At 41.0% G+C, this 21885-nt stretch overlaps 1 protein-coding gene across 1 annotated transcript in view; it reads left to right on the top strand.

Moving 5' to 3' along the window:
• EPB41L4A (erythrocyte membrane protein band 4.1 like 4A) overlaps positions 1-21885 on the top strand; it is a gene marked incomplete at both ends in the record, with an annotated part of 257309 nt that overhangs the window by 145884 nt on the left and 89540 nt on the right. The window contains 5 exons of the mRNA XM_082837350.1: positions 3959-4056; positions 5245-5365; positions 7910-7997; positions 10494-10582; positions 11139-11202. Of these exons, the coding sequence (XP_082693476.1) occupies positions 3959-4056; positions 5245-5365; positions 7910-7997; positions 10494-10582; positions 11139-11202 (460 nt within the window). The remainder of the gene's footprint in view (positions 1-3958; positions 4057-5244; positions 5366-7909; positions 7998-10493; positions 10583-11138; positions 11203-21885) is intronic.

The raw sequence follows: 21885 nt of genomic DNA, 5'->3' as shown, positions 1-21885 counted from the left end.
AGTTTCATCCAAAATGATTAGGTTCCTGTCACAGGCTGCATCCCTCTCTGTTGGATGCAGAAAACCGTCCTGCCTTTCCTGTAGGCAGGTGCTCTCCTCCCAGATGTCTCAGTGTCACATTTTTCTGGCACCAGAAATCAAACTTCTACTTGTCCTCATATCTTTCAGTTTCCTCACCAGGGTCTCAAGTCATTGGAAGATACACTTCAGCCATCGTTGCTGTGAACCTTCCTGGCTGTCTTGGGCCCCAGAAGTCTCAGGAGAACCTCCTGTTTGGGCTCTGGAAAGAACAGCATCTCTTCTTTAAGCAAATCTCCTTTGCCTGTTCTTCTCATCTCTGACACTTGCTAAATTGCCTATGGTCCTTAGCAGCTTGTACATCCTGGGTGTCAATTCAGCTCTGTTCTATGAACATCACACAAACACAAAATGGCGAGGCCAGTATTTCAGGCCCTTCTCTTGTGTTGTACTGGTTGTACTGTTGTGATGAGTGAGGATGGGGTGCAAGATGGAGGGCTTCTCCCCCAGGGCTGATAATCTAGCTTGGGCCACAGTGCATGTACACCAGTATGGTAATTTACATACAGAGATAGCCAGTAATGCGGCCTCTGCTTTGTACCAGAGTGTGTTCTGGAAAGCTTCCTTATTAAGAGGATCATGTTAAATCAACATTTTTTTTTCCCCAATGTGGGTACAATGTAACTAGGGTTACAATGTAATTTATTGTTCAAATCCTAACACTTGGGAGAATGATGAAGAGAGTTATTATAATGGGGAATGTGTAACAGACTTAAGCTAGAACTGTTCTAGGCAAACTGGGATTTCTCGGGTTAAAACCAGAGACAAACAAGGACTCACACATGCAGTCATAGCCTTAATCAGAATGATGTAGAAGGAAAGACTCAGGAACTCTAAATCTGTAATTTAAATAAAAAATTGTAGTCTAGGTCCCATAAATGGACAAAATAAGTTATATATAGTTAAAAACAAGCCCTGAGGTAAGATAAAATGTTCAGCATGTAAAAGTATGATTTTACTGTATCATAGATTTGTCTTATACAAAACTAATATGATGCTTGCTGTGATAAAAATTAATAAAATTATTAGTTAAAAATAGTTTTCTTGTCTCCTTTGATTTTAGTGGATTATTTTTTTTAATGGAATGACTTAAAGCTCTCTAGTATCTTTAAAAGGCAGGCTACCCAGGGAGGTTTGAACAGATGTCCTTTTTTTTCTTCATGAATTTCTCAGAGACAACAAAGAATGTTCATTTTTTTCCATTTTCATCTATCTGTCTATCTGTTCATATATCTATCATCAAGTCAACAGCTATTTACTGAGCAGTTACTGTGTGCTAAACCCTAGGTACTGGGAATACAGTCACCAGTGGGGTCTGGTTCCTTTTTCTTTGTACCGGCTTGTCTTTCTCTGTTTCAGCTCTGTCTTTGTAAAAGCAAGGAGAAATCATCTCCTTGGTTCTCTTTCCCTTTCTGAAGCAAAGTCTTATGGGATTAGGTCCCTCAGTTTCTTTATTTGGCAAAAGATCTTACTATTCAGTCAAATGTTATAAAAGTCTTAATGGAGCAAGACAAATGTGCCTCTGTGACCCATTTACTCAAAAAAAATACACTTTAGGAAAAGAGATTCCAAGTTAACAATAGAGGAAGGGAGTGAAGCTAAACACAAGTTTCCAGCAAGCAGTGGTAATTCTGGGGAAATGTCTCTATATTTTTGCATTTCAGTTCTGCTAATGTCACTTTACTCTGTTTTTCTCCTCTTCAGGAGGAACCCAGATGATTATAACAAACTGGATTTGATATCTAAGATGAGCATTCAGGGAATGGAAAGTAGTTAGTAGGGCTGGGAAAGTGAACGCAACTTAAGGAGTGGGGTTAGCCATTGGTAATGGCAAGAGATTTGGCTCAAGAAATAAGCAAGTGTTGTAAGCTATCTTAGGGATCTTGAACTTTGTCCTGAAGGCAAAGGGAAGTGTCTTAAGTTTTGTTTGTTTGTTTTTAAATCAAGGGAGTGACATTATCCTAGTTACCTCTTGGAAGGGTCTTTTGCAAGGGAGATAAGTATGACTAGTGGCAAGGGTAGTGAAGGTTTTAGAAACCCAGTGGTTAGTGACCTGGACTAGGAGATGGAAGACAGTGTATAGACTCCAAAAAACAGGTTTAGTGATTGAACGTGGGTGCCAGGGGTTACACATTGTCCTGGGTTTCCCTTGCTTATGTGTCTGGAGAACCGTGGTGACATTTACTAACTGAGTAGTGGGAAAACACAAGGTGTTAGGCAGATTTTCATTTAAGCCTGTGGGCATGAAGTTGATTATCAGTCTTCTAGAAATAATCAGAGTAGCATCTAAAATTCACTAAGAACTTTGGTTGTGAGCCTTGGGTGAAGAAAAACTTACCACAGCTGATTTTTACAATTAATTTCCTATGCTTTTTTTCCTGCCATTCCCAATTGACAGCAAGCGTCACCTTGCAAAGAAAGAGAAATCACAAAAGACAGCCTGGTGTGTGTGTGTGTGTGTGTGTGTGTGTGTGTGTGTGTGTGTGTGTGTGTGTGTGTGTGTGTGTGTGTGTGTGTGTATGAGAGAGAGAGAGAGAGGGAGAATAAGTGATGGCGGCTGAGGACGGCATGGATGGTTCATTGTATTGGTTCATAAACCTCTTTCACCCACTGGCAGAAAGGCTGAATGGGAGGGGTAGGGGGAAAGCTAGCTAAGGTTGCATAACATCCTGATTAAGAGAGTGCTAGGGTCACATTGCCTGGGTTCCAGTTCTAGCTATGCTACTTAACTAGTTGCGAGATCGTGGACAAATTTTTTCATCTCTTTGTGTCTGTTAGCTTCTTCATCTGCAAAAGAGATAATAATAGTGCTAACCTCATTTTAAAGTCTTAAATAAGTTATTGTCTGTTAAATACTTGGAATGAGTTACTATATTTACAATGTTTAGAACAGTGGGTAGCAGTATTATTTATTTATTTATTTATTCATTCATTCATTCATTTATTTATGGTGGCTGTGTTGGGTCTCCGTTGCTGTGCATGGGCTTTCTCTAGTAGTGGTGAGTGGAGGCTACTCTTCGTTGCGGTGTGCGGGCTTCTCATCGCGGTGGCTTCTCCTGTTGCGGAGCACGGGCTCTAGGTGCACGGGCTTCAGTAGTTGTAGCACGCAGGTTTCAGTAGTTGTTGCACGCATGCTCAGTATTTGTGGCTCATGGGCTCAGTAGTTGTGGCACACAGACTTATTTGCTCCACGGCATGTGGGATCCTCCTGGACCAGGGGTTGAACCCATGTCCCCTGCATTGGCAGGCAGATTCTTAACCACTGTGCCACCAGGGAAGCCCAGTAGCACTATTATTATACAAGGTTTTCTTTTAGCAGGTGGAATGAGCAAAGCCGCAGATAATGGGCAGCATCTTAATAAGTGGGAGGATTGATGGAATTACATTATAATGACCTTTCTGTCCTGTATCCATGATTTTAGACCCTGATAACACATAGCATATTGGCTGGGTCCTTGTAATTTTTTCATCCCAGTGAGAACATGTTGTAGTGTTAGTGGCAGTGGCAGTGATGAGAATGGTGAGACTAGCTTGTATGAAACCTCCACGTCAACCTGATGAGGTGTAAATACTTCATGGTCTCACTTTTACCTTTGAAGAGCCTGGCTGTTATGTGAAGCAGCTGCCCAAGGCCAAGAGCTCGTGAGTCCTTGAGCTGGGATGCAATCCAGTTGGTTTAACTTGAGAGCCTGCACTCTTTAGCCACTACCCTGATTGCCTCTGCAGTGTGTGTAAACAGTCCCTGTTCACGCAACGGCCCCCTCACAAAAGAGAAGAAAGTGGCTTTATTTTCGTGAAAGGTGATGGGTTTCAGGGTCTGAAGCTACAGGTCAGGGTAGTGGAAGATATCATTAATCTCTCTTTTCCATTTCTCTTTTAGATATCAGTTTTTCTTGCAGGTGAAGCAAGATGTCCTTCAGGGCCGGCTGCCCTGCCCTGTCAACACCGCTGCTCAGCTGGGAGCGTATGCCATCCAGTGTAGGTTCCACTTAAGCAAATTTGCTTCAGAGCTCTTGAGAAGAATGTTTGAATTTTTCTTTTTAAGCAAGTTTATAAAGTTCTTCTTATCAAATGACATTTTGCTAAAAAGAAATTGAATTTAGTCAGGATTCAGGTTTTAATCACTGTGCCTTCAGAAGGGGTAAAAGTGAAGCCAGTTACATATCCCTTGTAGTAGGTTGCATGGAGTTTTAGTCACAGGAATAGCACTGATTCTTGATTCCGTGGAAGGTCTGAAAATTTGTTCTATTCTACATTCCTCCTGAGTTGATTGATCCCTCTGAGCCGCTCTGCCTCAGAGATCCCACTGCTTCCAAGCGGCTGTTGTGATGACTCCACGTGGGCAGGTCCATCGCCAGTTTAGAGCGTGGCCCACAGTCCGCACCCGTTGTCCGTCAGCTCTTGCCATCCATGTGGCGGCCATGGGGGCAGCTCCAGGTTGTACTGTCGTTTTGGAGGCTGAAGCTGAGGCTGTTTCCACTTATATTTACTGAGCCCCTTCTAAGAATCAAGCAGGGTATGGGGGTGATGAGACAGCATGTTCCTTGCCTGTGTGATTCTTGCAGACCAGAAATAGCTTAGAAAAAATATTCTAGGAAAAATGTTGTGTAAATGAACTGGGGAACTGGTTGGGTTTGGAAGGTGGATTAATGTAGGGAGAATTTTTATAAGCATAACATAGTGAACTCTCTGGTTTCATTTAGTTTCTTTGTGTAAACTATAATGGGGTTATGTGCAGCATTGTATTATATTTCCATGACCATTATGTGGGGCAAATACGTTTTGAACCATATGATCTATCTCTTAGTGTCATTGTCTGAGAGAGGTTATGGTTGTTTTTCACCTCAAGCATTTCCATTATATGTACTTTAAAATCTGTTTACAACATTTTACTTCATATAAACTGGTAAGAATAACTTAAATGAAAATGATAATCATAGTCTTGCAGAAAGCAAAAATTTTATCTTTTTAATATAAGATTTTGTTTATACTATCCATATATTCTCATCAGAGTTGTTTTAAACTAAAATTAGTTATTATCTTATATACATTTATTAATAAAGTATTTGAAGAAAATGTTTAAGCATGAGAAGAATACTTTTATTCCTGTATTTTTAGGAATATTTTCCTAAAATGGAAAAAAATTACAGTTTCTTTCTTTTTTAGCGGAACTTGGAGATTATGATCCGTATAAGCATACTACGGGGTATGTGTCAGAGTACCGGTTTGTTCCTGATCAGAAGGAAGAACTTGAAGAAGCTATAGAAAGGATTCATAAAACTCTAATGTAAGAATCATATTTTATTAACAATAATCAACATGTTGTACATTAGGGCCCCAGAACTGCATCTTGAAACTATAAGTTTATATTCTTTGACCAACATCTCTCCATTTCCCGCACCGCACCGCCCCATTCCCTACCCACCCCAGGCCCTGGTAACCGCCGTTCTAGTCTCTGTTTTTATGAGGTTGGCTTTTTTAGATTCCACATACAGGTGGTATTATACAAGAATTTGTCTTTATCTGTCTTACTTCACTAAGCATTATGCCCTCAAGGTCTATCCATAACACTTGAAAGTTGCTAAGAGAGTAGATCTCAAATGTTATCACAACAAAAAACAAATGGTCATTATGTAACGAGATGGAGGTGTTGGCTATGCTATAGTGGTGATCATTTTGCAGTATATAAATGTATCAAATCAACATGTTGTACACCTTTAACTTATATAATGTTATATGTCAATTATATCTCAATAAAGCTGGAAGAAAAAGAATCCCACTTTATGTCACATCGCCCATCAACCATCATTTTATGCTATTGACAGGCTTAAGAAAAGTTTCTTAACAAATTCTTCATCTGTGCCTTGAACATTTTTTCTTTTCAAAGTTTTTTTTTTTTTTTTACTGCTTATAACACTAAAATGCACATAGGAAACCCAGACAATTTAAAAAGTATAAAGGGAAAAAAAATGTAAAAGAGTAAATCCCAGTACCTAAAGTCAACATATTTTTAGTTAATGGCCTTTCAGACCTCTCTCTAGCATGATTTCCCATAGAGAAAATTTATTTTATATAGATTTATGTATGTATGATTTTACAATGAAATCATTCTGTACATACTGTATTTTGCAATCGTCTATTTATTTTAGTCACCAGTACCTTGTGAAATTTATTTTTTTTAAACTATAAATATATGTTATTACCACAAAAGCCTTACTGTATTCTGGATTTGCTCTGTCTTAAGTATATAAGTTCTTCACAGTTACAAGCAAAGCCCTATTCAGTCTCTAGCAATGAATCTGGAGATCATGATGCCAGTGTGGAGCCTCAAGGGGTATTATGTTAACACCACATGCGCTTCTGAGAAATAAACACACTCCACTAGTAGGATTTTCAATTAATGGCCTGCAGCATTGAAGTTATAATTTAATTATAGTTATTTTGGTTAATCCTCTATACTGATTAACTTTGCTTTATTGCCTCTTATGTAACATCCCCCTTTGAATTTGCTTGGTTTCTTTCAGATGTATTACAGTTAAGGTGAAAAAAAGTGTAGAATTAATCTGGTCAACAAAAAATGTTTGCCTAAAGGATCTGTTTCAGTGAGTAGCACCAGAAGTCAGTTGCTGAATTGCAATCAGAGAAACTAGGCTTTCCACCTTGTGTTAACATGCCCCAGAATGCTCTCCAGCCTGGTTCTAGAGTCCTTCGTTTTAGGGTTTCACTGAAGTGGGTGCTAAGAGAGTACCTGTTATAACATTATGAAGGGCACCGTGTTTGGCACATCCTGAGAATACTGATTCTGCTAGGAGTTTCCAAGTACACTTATGTTTTGAAATTATCAGGGAGCTTTGATAAAGGACCTTATCTGTTTTATGGCATGGCGTTGACTGTTATTTCTAAAAGACCAAAGCTTGATCAAGGTTTGGTAGCTTTCTTGTGTCTAATTTGTGGTAAACATTCTTCTTTATAGATTTCAAAAGTATTATATTGCTGGGCTTTCCAGAGTACCATGGCTGAAACATGGGATTGCATCGAAGCAGGATTTCTTAATTTTTAAAAATTTGTGACTCCTTTTGTTAACCATTAAAAATCTCTCTCTCTCTCCTCTCATACACACACACACACACACACACACACACACACACACACACACACACACACACACACACACACACACACACACACACACACACACACAGAGAGAGTTCCAGTCATCCATGGAGATTCCTGGCAGATGCTTACCCTCTTTAGGAATGAATGCTATTTTCTGTATATTGTCACCAATGAAGATTTTGGGAAGATTTTTATACTTTGTATTAAGAAAGTGACAAGTACTTTTACAGTTTCTAAAGGACTACACATGTGCTCAGGAGATGCTGATGAGCCCCGGTTGGGTGGTGAGGGCCCATTCTCTTCTTCCCTCCAACACTGCTCTCCTTCGTTTCCCTCCCGGTGGAGAGCTGCCGGTACACAGAGACATTTTACTGTCTGTAAAGGGTATGCTTTTTAATTTGAGTGCTTATATGCTCAGTAATCTCTTTGGGGGTTTCTGAAACTGAGACTTTTTAATATATGTGGGGCTACTGAGATCAGCTATAATGAGCAAAACTAGATTTGGTAAATGAACTTAACTTACAAGTATCACCTCAGAGTATTAAAATTTTGTCACCACGAAGGCAAGAGTCTTCTTGAAATACAAAGGCTTATGTTTGCATTAGCACAAAGCATTATTTATTTTTCCAGTGAATATAGCGAAAATGGCTTCTGTTCTCTGTGAGCGTAGTAACTATCAGTAAAGTAAGGCTCTTTGTTTTTATGCTGGGCGTAGGGGTCAGGCTCCTTCTGAAGCGGAGCTGAATTATTTGAGGACTGCTAAATCCCTGGAGATGTACGGTGTTGACCTCCATCCTGTCTATGTGAGTAACATTTAATTAACACAGAGTATTTTAAGCTGATGACATTTTCTTAAAAAGTCACTGGAACTCCCAAAGGAAAGGAGCAGTCCTGTTGTTTAGCGAGCAGATGATACTTCTTCATCTGATGTTTTTGAACACAAAGAATCTCGTGCGTGGATTAAAGCCTAATGAGTTTTGCATAAAGGTCTGTGATTATATTTCCGTGTGTAGAAAAACAATTAACGGGGCTTGAAAACACAACCTGGATAACAGCTCCAGAGGGCTTAGCTAAACATCAAAACAGTTTTAAATTGGTCTATAATTGATTATATTAGACAGAAAACAGGAGGATTTTCCAAAAAATAGATTTAATGGCTGAAAAACATTCATAAAATCACCTGCCTGCTAAAGTAGACTTTAGGCAACAGTATATGTGTAACTGTTGGTGGTTCTATGTTGGATATGCAGGTTCTGTCAATATTAGGGTTACTGCCTACTGTAGTTATTGCCACTGCATAAATAGGAGAATTTTTGCAGTTTTTCTTCAGTGGCTGATGAAAACTTATGGAATATGATCAGTGGGCACTTACACTGAATCTGTACTGAGTGTTCAGGATCCAGATCTTCAACTTTGAGCCACTTCTCTAAGGTTTCCAACTGGTTATTGTACACCAGTGAGATTGGAATGTCATTGTCTTTGATTTTATGAGAGTTTAGTTACCAATTGACAAATCTGATTATTTGAGAAAATGGACCAGTTGTCTTATTCTTTACACGAAGTGAATTGCTAAAGATTATACGTAGATTGAATGTTTGTCATTTGGATTATGGAACTCAGTTGGGTTTTTTTTGGAACTCAATTTTTAAGAAACCCTGATAAGACTTACTGTAATGCAAACAGCTCATTGATGTATTCATTTTGTAATATGTCTTTTGCTCATCAGAGTTTGCTAAAACAAATCATCTCATATTATTTGTAAAGAATTAGAAGCATCCCTGGTTATACTGTTAATATGGCAATAAAAGTTACATATTTGGGAGAAGTAGTAGCTCCCTGATAAATTACAGTCTAATCTCATTAAACCATTAAATGCTCCATACTGCTGTCCTTTAAAAACACTTCTAAAACTTTGTGGAGTAATTATTATTTTTTTTCTTCTAGCCACATTAATCTTGTTAGGTTTTCAGTTTTTTAAAAAATATATTTTATAGGAAATGTATAAAGAGAGAGTCTTCTGCAAAATGCCTCTGCATTTGTATAATGTTTATTCTAATTCAAAAATATTTTTTTTGTGGGAGGTGGAAATTTATGGCAAATGAACCGAATTCGTTAGAATCTTCCATACATTCCTTTAAAATCGAATTTTTAGAACTGAAAGTGGGCAACAGCTGATGTTTTTTGAAAATATATTAGTTATCTTATGTTCCTTGGGAATTTGACTTTGCAGGCTGTTATTTGACCTTAGGGTAGAAAAAAGATGGATACAAACACAATTCTCTGTGTGTTCTTGGTATCCACTCTGTGACCTTTTCATTTCAGAATCCCATTTTCTTTCTTTTTTTTTTTTTTTTTGCCGTACGGGGGCCTCTCACTGTTGTGGCCTCTCCCGTTGCGGAGCACAGGCTCCGGACGCGCAGGCTCAGCGGCCATGGCTCACGGGCCCAGCCGCTCCGCGGCACGTGGGATCCTCCCGGACCGGGGCATGAACCCGCGTCCCCTGAATCGGCAGGCAGACTCTCAACCACTGCGCCACCAGTGAAGCCCAGGATCCCACTTTCTTAATTGGGATTTGTTATTGCCCGGAAATGAAGGGTTTCCAGTCTTCACCTAGCAGAAGAGATCGTATTTTAAAATTTTTGAGCAGTCTTAAAGTCACAAATGGAAATAGGAAGCAGCATGCTGGAGACCTCAGAAAATCCATGTGTATGTCTGCAGGTGGCTGCCTGAGGTTTCTGGGGAGGGCGGTGGTGAACCAGGACTCATGACTGTCCCGATCAGAGAGTAAGATCAAGACGAGTCCTTGGAAGGGGCCCTTGAGAGCAGCCAGTGGTGGTCAGTTCTTGGCTGCACAGGAGAATCACCTGGAGCATTTATGTGTTTTTGATACCTGGGCCCCTTCATTACAGATTCTCATTTAACCAGTTTTGATGGTACCCAGGCATCAGCATTTTAAGCTGCATGAGGGATTCCTGGTTAATGTGCAACCAGGGTTGAACACCACTGTAGAAGCAACACGGGGTGAATCAGTCAGTGGCTGGATTGGTAGGTAGTCCAGGTTCTCTTAATGAACTGAGGTGACCAGTTAGAAAGCACTAAGAAAAATTTTCTTAAAAACTTTGAAAAAAATGAGCAGCACATTAGCTACCATGATAGCTTAGCTAGCTTTCTAAGCTGATGTCTTTCAAAAACCAGATCTAGTATTTATGCAACAGATTATGTGTGTACGGCTAGTTACAGTTTGAGAAAGTTTTTACATGAACAAATTTATGGTTATAAACATATGTTTGTTTTTGTAGGGAGAAAACAAATCTGAGTATTTCTTAGGATTAACTCCGGTTGGTGTTGTTGTCTACAAGAATAAAAAACAAGTGGGGAAGTATTTCTGGTAAGTTTAACTTGAGGGCAGAGTTGGTATTAAAGTTGTACACTGTATGTATTTGGCTTATGGGACTTGTATGTCATTGAAAGAGTTGGGGAAAGGCAAACAGGTACCTTTCCAGTGGTTGACAAGTAAATGAGTGAACTTGGGTATAAGTTTTCTTCCAATGCATATCAGTGTATCTTTTCTCTGTAAATTTCAGGTATTTTGGTTCTGGACTCTCTTGTCCATTGAAGCTGTGTGTAGTAGGATTTCCTACCCATTCCAGGGTAGTCTGTGGGCCCAGGACTCCTCTGAGTTCTAACTCTAAATGGGGAAGGATCTGAGAGAGATACGGGAGCCCGTAGCACTCCACTGTGTCTGGGAAGGCAGCACCACCAGGGCCTGGGGACTCCAAGCCTGTCTGCATTTATTGGAGAAGCCCAGGAGAGTGAGAATGGAGTTTTGTTCAAGAAGGTGTCCAGAATGAAGGATGTACAGGGAACTCTCTACAATTCCAGTAGCAGTCTATAAACCAGTCTTTTTCTACTGAATACTTCCCACTATCTGTTTTGCTTTTCAGGCCTCGGATTACAAAGGTTCACTTCAAGGAGACACAGTTTGAACTCAGAGTACTGGGAAAAGATGTAAGTTTGTGTTTAGTGCTTAGCTTCCCTGAGATGGGAAGTCTTGTCTACTCATTGATAACTTAGAAGACACGGTGAAGTAAAACCGCCATGTTTTCTTCAGCTGCAGCCACATGGAAGGAGGTTAATTGACTCATGTGAACAATCTGTCAAGGAAGGGAAGGGGAAATGAGTAGGAATGAATGAGTTGGTAATGGAGAAATGTCACTTCAGTTTTAGCAAAGGAAAAAAAATAACCTTTCTAGGGCACAGGAGAGAATAGGATGTGATTATCATTATTAGTGTAATTCCATCTTTAATATGGTCTATGAAGGTAAGAGTCATGTAATTAGAAGGGGGCAGCCTGCATGCGGGATAAAACGTGTCCTAATTTTGTCCCGAAGTCAATTGAACAACAACCTGTAGGGAGTCACACTTCTGTTCTTTCCCTAGTTGAGCTTGGTAGATAAACCATATGGGAAATTCTGGATGCCTTAAAGGGAGACTGTAAGCCAAGGGTGCAGAAGTGCTGACGGTTACTCTGCAGGTTGGCAGTGACCTCCAGGACTGTTTGGGTAGCGGGTACAGTGTTTGTCAGAGCCTCAGGGTGCTCTCGTGCATTGACAGGTAGCTTTTAGGAAACTGGGCAAAAGAAGACAGGATGTGAAAGCTTCCTTTTAATCTCCCTGTGAAAATAATGCTCCCTTGAAGTGCTATTCCTATAATTCATGTTGGGATACGTGGATGAAAATATGACGTAGGAGAATTCATCCTTCTGTCTCCTTGATGCTAACTTTATGCTGAAAAAAAACTTAAGTGAACAGTGTTGAATTGACTTTCTAATAAGATACTTGTAGAAAGAAGTAAACAAAATCTGCTGATGCAGCCACAAGCTGGGATACAGGAAGCAAAGTGGCTGCAACCACAGTTGGAACCTGGTATCTGGTTTAGTGCCCCACGTGTAGCAGGTGCTCAGTAAATACTTGCGGCCTGATCAGTGAACTGATGTACTGGGATGGTGGGCTGCCAAATCAGAAAACCTGATACTACTATTGGTTCTTCTTCTAGAAAAAATACAGTGATCCCTCCCAGAACTGTGTGATATGCTGCCAATTATTGATGAAACTAAAATTGAATTTTTGACATGAGTTTTAACTTGTAAGGAGGGGAAATTCCTAGTTTTTAAAGGAACGAATAGTCTAAAAAGCTTGTAGTAGTTCTCAACAGTCTAGTCTGAAGAAAGTCCAGTTTTCTTCAACCTTAAAAGATGTGCTGATAAAAGACTGAATTAAAATTATCCAAAAGTATTGTAGAATAGCTCATTAGATAGTAGTGTTATACAGTTTTCTTCCTATCCTGCTGCTGGTTTCATGTGACTTGATAATGCAAGGAGTAAGGTCTGTTTAATACTTGGAAATAACATTTCAAGTTTTTAATAAGAATGTGATAATGGAAATTCCCTGGCAGTCTAGTGGTTAGGACTCCGCTCTCTCACTGCTGAGGGCCTGGGTTCAATCCCTGGTCAGGGAACTAAGATTAAGATCCCACAAGCTGCACAGCCAAAAAAAAAAAAGAAAGTGATAATAAAATGATAAGGCTTTTCATGAAAACAAAATAAACAAAGGGATTACATCAATCTAAAAAGTTTTGGCACAGCAAGGGAAACTATTCACAAAACAAAAAGGTTTTCAGGAATTCTGAATAAGTCTAAAATTATTTGTAGACTAAAAGTAGTTTAAGTCTAAAATTATTTAAGTCTAAAATTATTTTTAACTTAAAATTAATTTAAGTAGCCAAATTCCAACTCCTGTACTCCAAAAGAAAATAATAATGTCATCATTGCCACTGTAAAACTTGTACATATTACATAAGATTCTCCTCCCAAAGAATTCATTATTTGTTGGGGGGTTGGTAAAAATGGATAAAGGGGGTCAAAATGTACAAACGTTCAGTGATAAAATAAGTTGTATATTTGAAAATTTCTAAGAGAGTAGATCTTTAAAAGTTCTCATCACAAGAAAGAAAACTTTTCTGTAACTATGTAAGGTGACAGAGCTTGACTTATTGTGGTGACCATTTTGCATTGTATACAAATATCAAATCATTATGTTGTATACCTGAAACTAATATAAGATTATATGTCAGGGGGCTTCCCTGGTGGCGCAGTGGTTGAGAATCTGCCTGCTGATGCAGGGGACGCGGGTTCGAGCCCTGGTCTGGAAGGATCCCACATGCCGCGGAGCGGCTGGGCCCGTGAGCCACAGCTGCTGAGCCTGCGCGTCTGGAGCCTGTGCTCCGCAAAAAGGCCGCGATAGTGAGAGGCCTGCGCACCGCGATGAAGAGTGGCCCCCGCTTGCCACAACTAGAGAAAGCCCTCGCACAGAAACGAAGACCCAACACAACAAAAATAAATAAATTTAAAGAAAAAAGAAAAAGGTCACCTGTTCCCTCAATTAAAAATAAAAAAGATTATATGTGTTATATCTCAATAAAAATATAAAAAAGAAAAAGAATTTTCATGGAAGCATTACTATTATTCAAAGTCATTTTTTCCATTTAGACCTAAGTTATTTTTGTGAATGAGGGCCTTTGGTGAACTCCTTGTACATTATTATTACAGTGCCTTAAAATGTCTTCTACAACCTTGGGATAAATATTTGTTAAAGTTTCAGCTAACTCGAACTTTCAGCTTCTTACATTTCTTCATTATTAAGCGAAAACGATAACAAAATTGATGTCAGCATGTGATTTTTTAAAAAAATGGCAGTCTCCACAGGGTGGCCTGGTTTCCTACACACACAGCTCAGTCCCTTTGCTGTAGCATCTCTGAGAAGGCACGGATGTTTGTTTGTGTGCAGCCTGAGGCACTGTGTGCTCCTGGCAGTGGTCTCTAGTAAGGTGCCAAAGCAGGTCACAGATAACTCAGGCTTGAATCAAAGGAATTTTAAAATTTATTTTATTTTATTTTTAAAATTTTTTTAAAAATCTATTTATTTAATTAATTTATTTTTGGCTGCATTGGGTCTTCGTTGCTGTGCGCAGGCTTTCTCTAGTTGTGGCGAGCGGGGGCTACTCTTCGTTGCAGTGCGCGGGCTTCTCATTGCCGTGGCTTCTCTTGTTGTGGAGCACGGGCTCTTGGCACGCGGGCTCAGTTGTTGTGGCGCACAGCCTCAGTAGTTGTGGCGCACGGGCTTAGTTGCTCCATGGCATGTGGGATCTTGCCGGGTCAGGGATCGAACCCGTGTCCCCAGCATTGGCAGGCGGATTCTTAACCACTGCACCACCAGGGAGGCCCTAAAATTTATTTTATTAAATCGCACACTAATTTAACCAAGGCACTCCATTTTCTGAGAATTCTGGCTTTGCAGACTCTTTCTTCTTTCTCCACCAGGGTATCTTTGTGAGGTGGTGATTTACATAATGGTAGAATTAAGTTGATTATTATGGAGGCCTAACTGTAATCATAGATTAAATAAAAAAGGCCCCTGAAACCCATTACCTGGAACAATAATCACAGTCAGCTTGGAAAAGGATTGAAATCCTCATTCTACTGGTTTTCCAGTCGGCTGGTCCAGTCAGAGAGACTTAACTCTTTGTGTTAGGAGCTGTTAGGGCCAAGTGCAGAGATTCAGTTCCCAAAAGAACAGCAATGTCCTACAGATAAAAGATTTTCCTGGTGTCACACTATGCCACTAACACTGTCCAATTCCACTTTTTAATATTTACCATGTCCAACAAAACACATTGACATATCTTATTAGATAGTAATAATGTCTAACATCTATTTATATATTGCTTTGTATCCACAGATAACAATCTCATCTTTTTTCTTTTCAATATCCCCACCAATATTTTCTTTCTTTTATAAATTTATTATTTTTTTTATATTTTTGGCTGTGTTGGGTCTTCGTTGCTGCATGCGGGCTTTCTCTAGTGGTGGTGAGCGGGGGCTACTCTTTGTTGTGGTGTGCGGACTTCTCATTGTGGTGGCTTCTCTTGTTGTGGAGCACGGGCTCTAGGCACGCGGGCCTCAGTAGTTGTGGCATGTGAGCTCAGCAGTTGTGGCACACGGGCTTAGTTGCTCCGCGGCATGTGGGATCTTCCCAGACTAGGCTCGAACCCGTGTCCCCTGCATTGGCAGGCGGATTCTTAACCACTGCACCACCAGGGAAGTCCCAGGAGCCCCATTTTTAACATGATGAGTCTGAGGTGTCTGTTAGACTTCTGAGTGGGGACATTTAGTAAGTGGGCTCTGTGAGTCTGGAGTTCAGGACCAATGTCTTTGCAGAATATTCAAATTTGAGAATCATTGACATATCCCTGGATTCAAAGCTATGACATTGTATGAGGTCACTAGGAGAATGAGTGTAGATGAGAAGAGAAGAGGAAGAACCAGAAAAGGAGGCTGAGAAGGAACAATCAGGGAGGTGGAAGGAATCCTAAATTGTCCTCAGCTTTGCCAAGTGAAATTCATGTATTAAGTAAGGTTCAAATGATGCTGACATGTCAAATTAGATAAGGACTGAGAATCAACCTTAGGAATGTAGGAGGTCACTGATAAGACCAGTTTCAGTGGATTGAAGAGTGAGTTTTAGCAACTCCACTCTTAGCTCTTTGTACCCTAGAGAATCACAAGGGACATGGATATTCCTTGCAACACTTACGTGAAAGTAAAAAAGAAATAAAATAACAGAGACGTTCATTCATAGGAGAATGGACACCTAAATTCATGCATGTTAAGAAAAACAAAAGAGGTAATAGGAGGAATGGAATTGGAGATGGTGAGTGTGGACAGCTCTTCTGAGGAGTTTTGACACAAAGAGGAACAAATAGGGAGATACGTGGCGGGGGAAGTGGGGCAAGAGGAGGTGTGTGTTGTTTTGTTTTGTAAGTTGGGAGAAATAATAGCACATTTATATCCTGATGAGAATGATCCAATACATGGTGAAAACTTGATGTAGGAGAGAGAAATGCTGGAATGGTACTTGCTGAGCAGAGGATAGGAGATGCCAGCTGTTATATAAATGGAGGCATATACATGGTTTTAGAGAGCAGCCAGGGCAGTTCATCTCTGGTTTGCAGGCAGGAAGAAGGAGTGTGGGAATGTAGATTGGGGAAGGTGGTTGTTCTCTTATGACCATTCTGCTTTTATTTTCTTTTATTTTTTATTTATTTATTTATTTTTTTGCGTTACGCGGGCCTCTCACTGTTGTGGCCTCTCCCGTTGCGGAGCACAGGCTCCGGACGCGCAGGCTCAGCAGCTCCATGGCATGTGGGATCTTCCTGGACCGGGGCACAAACCCGGTTCCCTGCATCGGCAGACAGACTCTCAACCACTGCGCCACCAGGGAAGCCCTCTGCTTTTATTTTGAGGGAACGAGGTAGCACGCTCTGCAGTTGAGATTGAGGTTGGGGAGGATGTGTTGGGGTCTGAAGGAAGAGGAAGCTATTAAATAGTAATTTGGGAGAGAAAATGGACATGGGACGTGTGGTTTGATGATGTACTATGATAGTTTCATGGTGTGAAGTGTCATAATTTCAAGTGAGCCCACTCATGGTATGCTTTTCTCCAGCCACATTCAGTGGCACTGGGGCAGGCCTGGAGCAAGTGGGGAGTTGGTTTTGTTAAGAAAGCAATAAGAAAGAGAAGGGCAAGGGAACCCAGTGGGGCAGGGGAGTGATTATAGTGATTTGCCATGGAGTTGAAACTGGATAAGGAGGTGACTGAGGACAGTGAAAGAGCGGTCGAGTCTGTGGGTGGAGGTCCTGGTTTAGTTGAAAGATTGTTGGGGGTAGAGTATTGGAGGGAGTTAGCTGGAGAGGGAGGTGGTGATCAGAAAGTTGGGTGCTAGGCATTGAGATTAGGGAAGAGCTTCAGTTATTGTAAAGGGAAAGTCCTAGGGCAGTGGTTCTCCCGGGGGCAATGGCCGCTCATCCCCTGCTCCCCAGCCCTGGGGATGTTTGGCAACATCTAGAGACATCGTTGGTTGTCGCAGCGCTGGATTGGGCAGGGATGGTGCTGGCTTCTAGAGGGTAGAGTTTGGCTGTGCCGCTAAACTTTCCCAGAGTGCTGGGTGTTGGTACAGGAAGGCCCTCCTCCCCCAATAAGTGTCAGTAGTGCTGAAGCTGAGAAACCCTGCTCTGGAGTTAGGAGCATGGGGGTGAAGGGTGGAGAGAGGGGGCAAGACAACCTTGTTGGAGAAGAGAAGTTCAGGGAACTGAGATGTCTGGGAGTGGGAGGGATCTTTTTTTATATATTAAAATTTCCAGTAGTTAATGCAAGAGTAGTGTTGGAGAGAGTGACAGAGACTGTAGTAGCATCAGCCTGTGAGGGAGATGACTTAAGGGCGACAGCCACCATAGAGATCACAGGTGATATATATTATCTGATGAGATTCAAACCTGGGAGTTCTATGGGGAGGGAGAGAGAATGGTCTGCAAGTGGCAATGGGGAGCAAGGAGGATCCTCCCCCACTTGCAGGCCCAGTGATACGAGAAGCGTGAGGGCAGAAGGTACAGCACCGCATCAGCGCTGCGGTGCACACTGTCCTCAGGGGAGAGCCTGGGTTGACCGGCTCAAGAGGGTGAAGGCAGCACCCTCTCTGTTTAAGAGAACAGATTGGAGCTGGGGGATTTTGCTGTTGTTGGTAGGCTATGAATTCCAGAGGGCACCAAGGAAGTGTTTCAGGATGTGGGTAGCAGTGAAGGAGGGGGGATAGACAAGGGGATATGCTGAGCATTATTTGGGGGTGACTGACATAAACAGATATAGGGGACATAGTGAGACGGGGTCCAGTGGGTTCAAGGCAGATGAAAGCGAAGAGGCTGTGAAATTCGAAAGGGAGTGAGGGTTGGTTTTCCACGTCTGCTGTCCACCCTAGTGATGAGGGTAGAAGGCCGGAGGGAAGTGAGATGGTCCCAGTGCACTAGTGCAGTCCTACCTTTCTTGGGAAAGGATTTCTCTGATCTGTGTGCGTGTGCTGGGTCTTGATGCTGACTGATGGACTGGAGGACTGCTGGAGGGGACTGGGTGGTACATCAAGCCTAGGGCCTCACCCACTGTGATCAGATTTACCTTTCAGAAAGAGTACTCTGGCTGCAGGGTGAACGTGGTGGTGAGAACAGAGACAGACAAGTTAGGAGACTGAAGACTGATCAAGGGGAGATGACGAGGGGGTAGTCACCACAAGGAAGGAGGCAAGTGGACAGATTTGAGGGGCATTTAGGAGGCAAAATTGCTTCTGATTGGTAGCAGATTGAATTTTTTTGTGCAAAACAGGGAGGAATTCAGAATCATACCTGAATTTCTTGGTTTCATTAACAGGGAAAGAATGCAGTCCCCAGAGTAGGCCTGGAAGTTGGCAGGTACTAAGCACATTTGTTGAATAAGTGGGAAAAAACAAAATGCTGTGATTACATTTACGTGTGATGCATCATGGAACTAACGTCAGCCAAACCTACCCGTGACAGGATGTAGAACCAAAAGGTTTCTGGCAGCTCTGGCCACGAGTAATTAGATGCACTTGGCCGAACTCTCAGCCTGCATTGAGAAGAGGAAGTCACGGTGGCCAGGAGTTATCACTGTTTGTCAACAAGCCCAAGAGGTCTTGCTTACGTAAGCTAGGGGTTCCTTTCATGTTTTTAATAGAACTACAGTTTTTTTTTTTTTTTTTTTTTTTTTTTTTGCGATACACGGGCCTCTCACTGTTGTGGCCTCTCCCGTTGCGGAGCACAGGCTCCGGACTCGCAGGCTCAGTGGCCATGGCTCACGGGCCTAGCCGCTCCGCGGTATGTGGGATCCTCCCGGACCGGGGCACGAACCTGTGTCCCCTGCATCGGCAGGCGAACTCTCAACCACTGCGCCACCAGGGAAGCCCAATAAAAACAGATTTGTAAAATTTGTTTTTATTTGAAAATAATTCCAAATTTACCAAAAGTTGCAAAGATTAAAATATTACAAACAACAAGTTCCCCTCATGTTACTCACGTTCACTTGTTAACATTTTACTCCATTTCCTTTTTTAGTTATCTCTCTCCACACACACACACTTCCTTCTGAACAATTTAACAGTAAGTTTCACGTGTCATGTGTCTCTAAATACTTCAGTATGTGTTTCCTAAGAATAGAGATGTTCTCTAATGTGACCATAGACCACAGTACAGTTATCAACTTAATTTATGTTGGTAGAATACTTCTTTTACTTTTTCAATTTTTGAATTTTATTGTATTTATTTTTTATACAGCAGGTTCTTATTAGTTATCCATTTAATACATATTAGTGTATATATGTCAATCCCAGTCTCCCAATTCATCACACCACCACCCCTCCCCCACCACTTTCCCCCCTTAGTGTCTGTATGTTTGTTCTCTACATCTGTGTCTCTATTTCTGCCCTGCAGACCGGTTCATCTGTACCATTTTTCTGGGTTTCACGTGTATGCACTAATATACAATATTTGTTTTTCTCTTTCTGACTTCACTCTGTATGACAGTCTCTAGATCCACCCATGTCTCTACAAATGACCCAATTTCATTCCTTTTTATGGCTGAGTAATATTCCATTGTATATATGTACCAAAACTTCTTTATCCATTCATCGGTCTATGGACATTTAGGTTGCTTCCGTGACCTGGCTATTGTAAATACTGCTGCAATGAACATTGGGTACATGTGTCTTTTTATTTTTTATATTTTTTGCGGTACGCGGGCCTCTCACACTTGTGGCCTCTCCCATTGCGGAGCATAGGCTCTGGACGCGCAGGCTCAGCGGCCATGGCTCATGGGCCTAGCCGTTCCATGGCATGTGGGATCTTCCCGGACCAGGGCACAAACCCATGTCCCCTGCATCAGCAGGCGGACTCTCAACCACTGCGCCACCAGGGAAGCCCGCATGTGTCTTTTTGAATTATGGTTTTCTCTGGGTATATGCCCAGTAGTGGGATTGCTGGATGATATGGTAATTCTATTTTTAGTTTTCTAAGGAACCTCCATACTGTTCTCCGTAGTGGATGTATCAATTTACATTCCCACCAACAGTGCAAGAGGGTTCCCTTTTCTCCACGCCCTCTCCTGCATTTGTTGTTTGTAGATTTTCTGACGATGCCCATTCTAACTGGTGTGAGGTGATACCTCATTGTAGTTTTGATTTGCATTTCTCTAATAATTAGTGATGTTGAGCAGCTTTTCATGTACTTCTGGGCCATCTGTATGTCTTCTTTGGAGAAATGTCTATTTAGGTCTTCTGCCCATTTTTGGATTGGGTTGTTGGTTTCTTGAATATTGAGCTGCATGAGCTGCTTATATATTTTGGAGATTAATCCTTTGTCCGTTGATTTGTTTGCAAATATTTTCTCCCATTCTGAGGGTTATCTTTTTGTCTTGTTTATGGTTTCCTTTGCTGTGCAAAAGCTTTGAAGTTTCATTAGGTTCCCATTTATTTATTTTTGTTTTTATTTCCATTACTCTTGGAGGTGTATCAAAAAAGATCTTGCTGTGATTTATGTCAAAGAGTGTTCTTCCTATGTTTTCCTCTAAGAGTTTTACAGTGTCCGGTCTTACATTTAGGTCTCTAATCCGTTTTGAGTTTATTTTTGGGTATGGTGTTAAGGAGTGTTCTAATTTCATTCTTTTACATGTAGCTGTCCAGTTTTCCCAGCACCACTTATTGAAGGGGCTGTCTTTTCTACATTGTATATCCTTGCCTCCTTTGTCATAGATTAGTTGACCATAGGTGCATGGGTTTATCTCTGGGCTTTCTATCCTGTTCCATTCATCTATGTTTCTGTTTGTGTACTGTAGCTTTGTAGTGTAGTCTGAAGTCAGGGAGTCTGATTCCTCCAGCTCTGTTTTTTTCCCTCAAGACTGCTTTGGCTATTCAGGGTCTTTTGTGTCTCCATAAAAATTTTAAGATTTTTTGTTCTAGTTCTGTAAAAAATGCCATTGGTAATTTGATAGGGATTGCATTGAATCTGTAGATTGCTTTGGGTAGTATAGTCATTTTCACAATATTGATTCTTCCAATCCAAGAACATGGTATATCTCTCCATCTGTTGGTTATCATCTTTAATTAATTCTTTCATCAGTGTCTTATAGTTTTCTGCATACAGGTTTTTTGTCTCCCTAGGTAGGTTTATTCCTAGGTATTTTATTCTTTTTGTTGCAGTGGTAAATGGGAGTGTTTCCTTAATTTCTCTTTCAGATTTTTCATCATTAGTGTATAGGAATGCAAGAGATTTCTGTGGATTAATTTTGTAACCTGCAACTTTACCAAATTCATTTATTAGCTGTAGTAGTTTTCTGGTGGCATCTTTAGGATACTTTATGTATAGTATCATGTCATCTGCAGACAGTGATAGTTTTACTTCTTCTTTTCCAATTTGGATTCCTTTTATTTCTTTTTCTTCTCTGATTGCCGTGGCTAGGACTTCCAAAACTATGTTGAATAATAGTGGCAAGAGTGTATATCCTTGTCTTGTTCCTAATCTTAGAGGAAATGCTTTCAGTTTTTCACCATTGAGAATGATGTTTGCTGTGTGTTTGTCGTATATGGCCTTTATTATGTTGAGGTAGGTTCCCTCTATGCCCACTTTCTGGAGCGTTTTATCATAAATAGGTGTTGAGTTTTGTCCAAAGCTTTTTCTGCATCTATTGAGATGATCATATGGTTTTTATCCTTCAGTTTGTTTATATGGTGTATCACATTG

Source organism: Leucopleurus acutus (assembly GCF_964270905.1).
Source record: "Leucopleurus acutus genome assembly, chromosome: 3".
NCBI lineage: Eukaryota > Metazoa > Chordata > Mammalia > Artiodactyla > Delphinidae > Leucopleurus > Leucopleurus acutus.
Note: the sequence above shows the minus strand (reverse complement) of the source record. Positions and strands in the feature narration are given on the sequence as shown.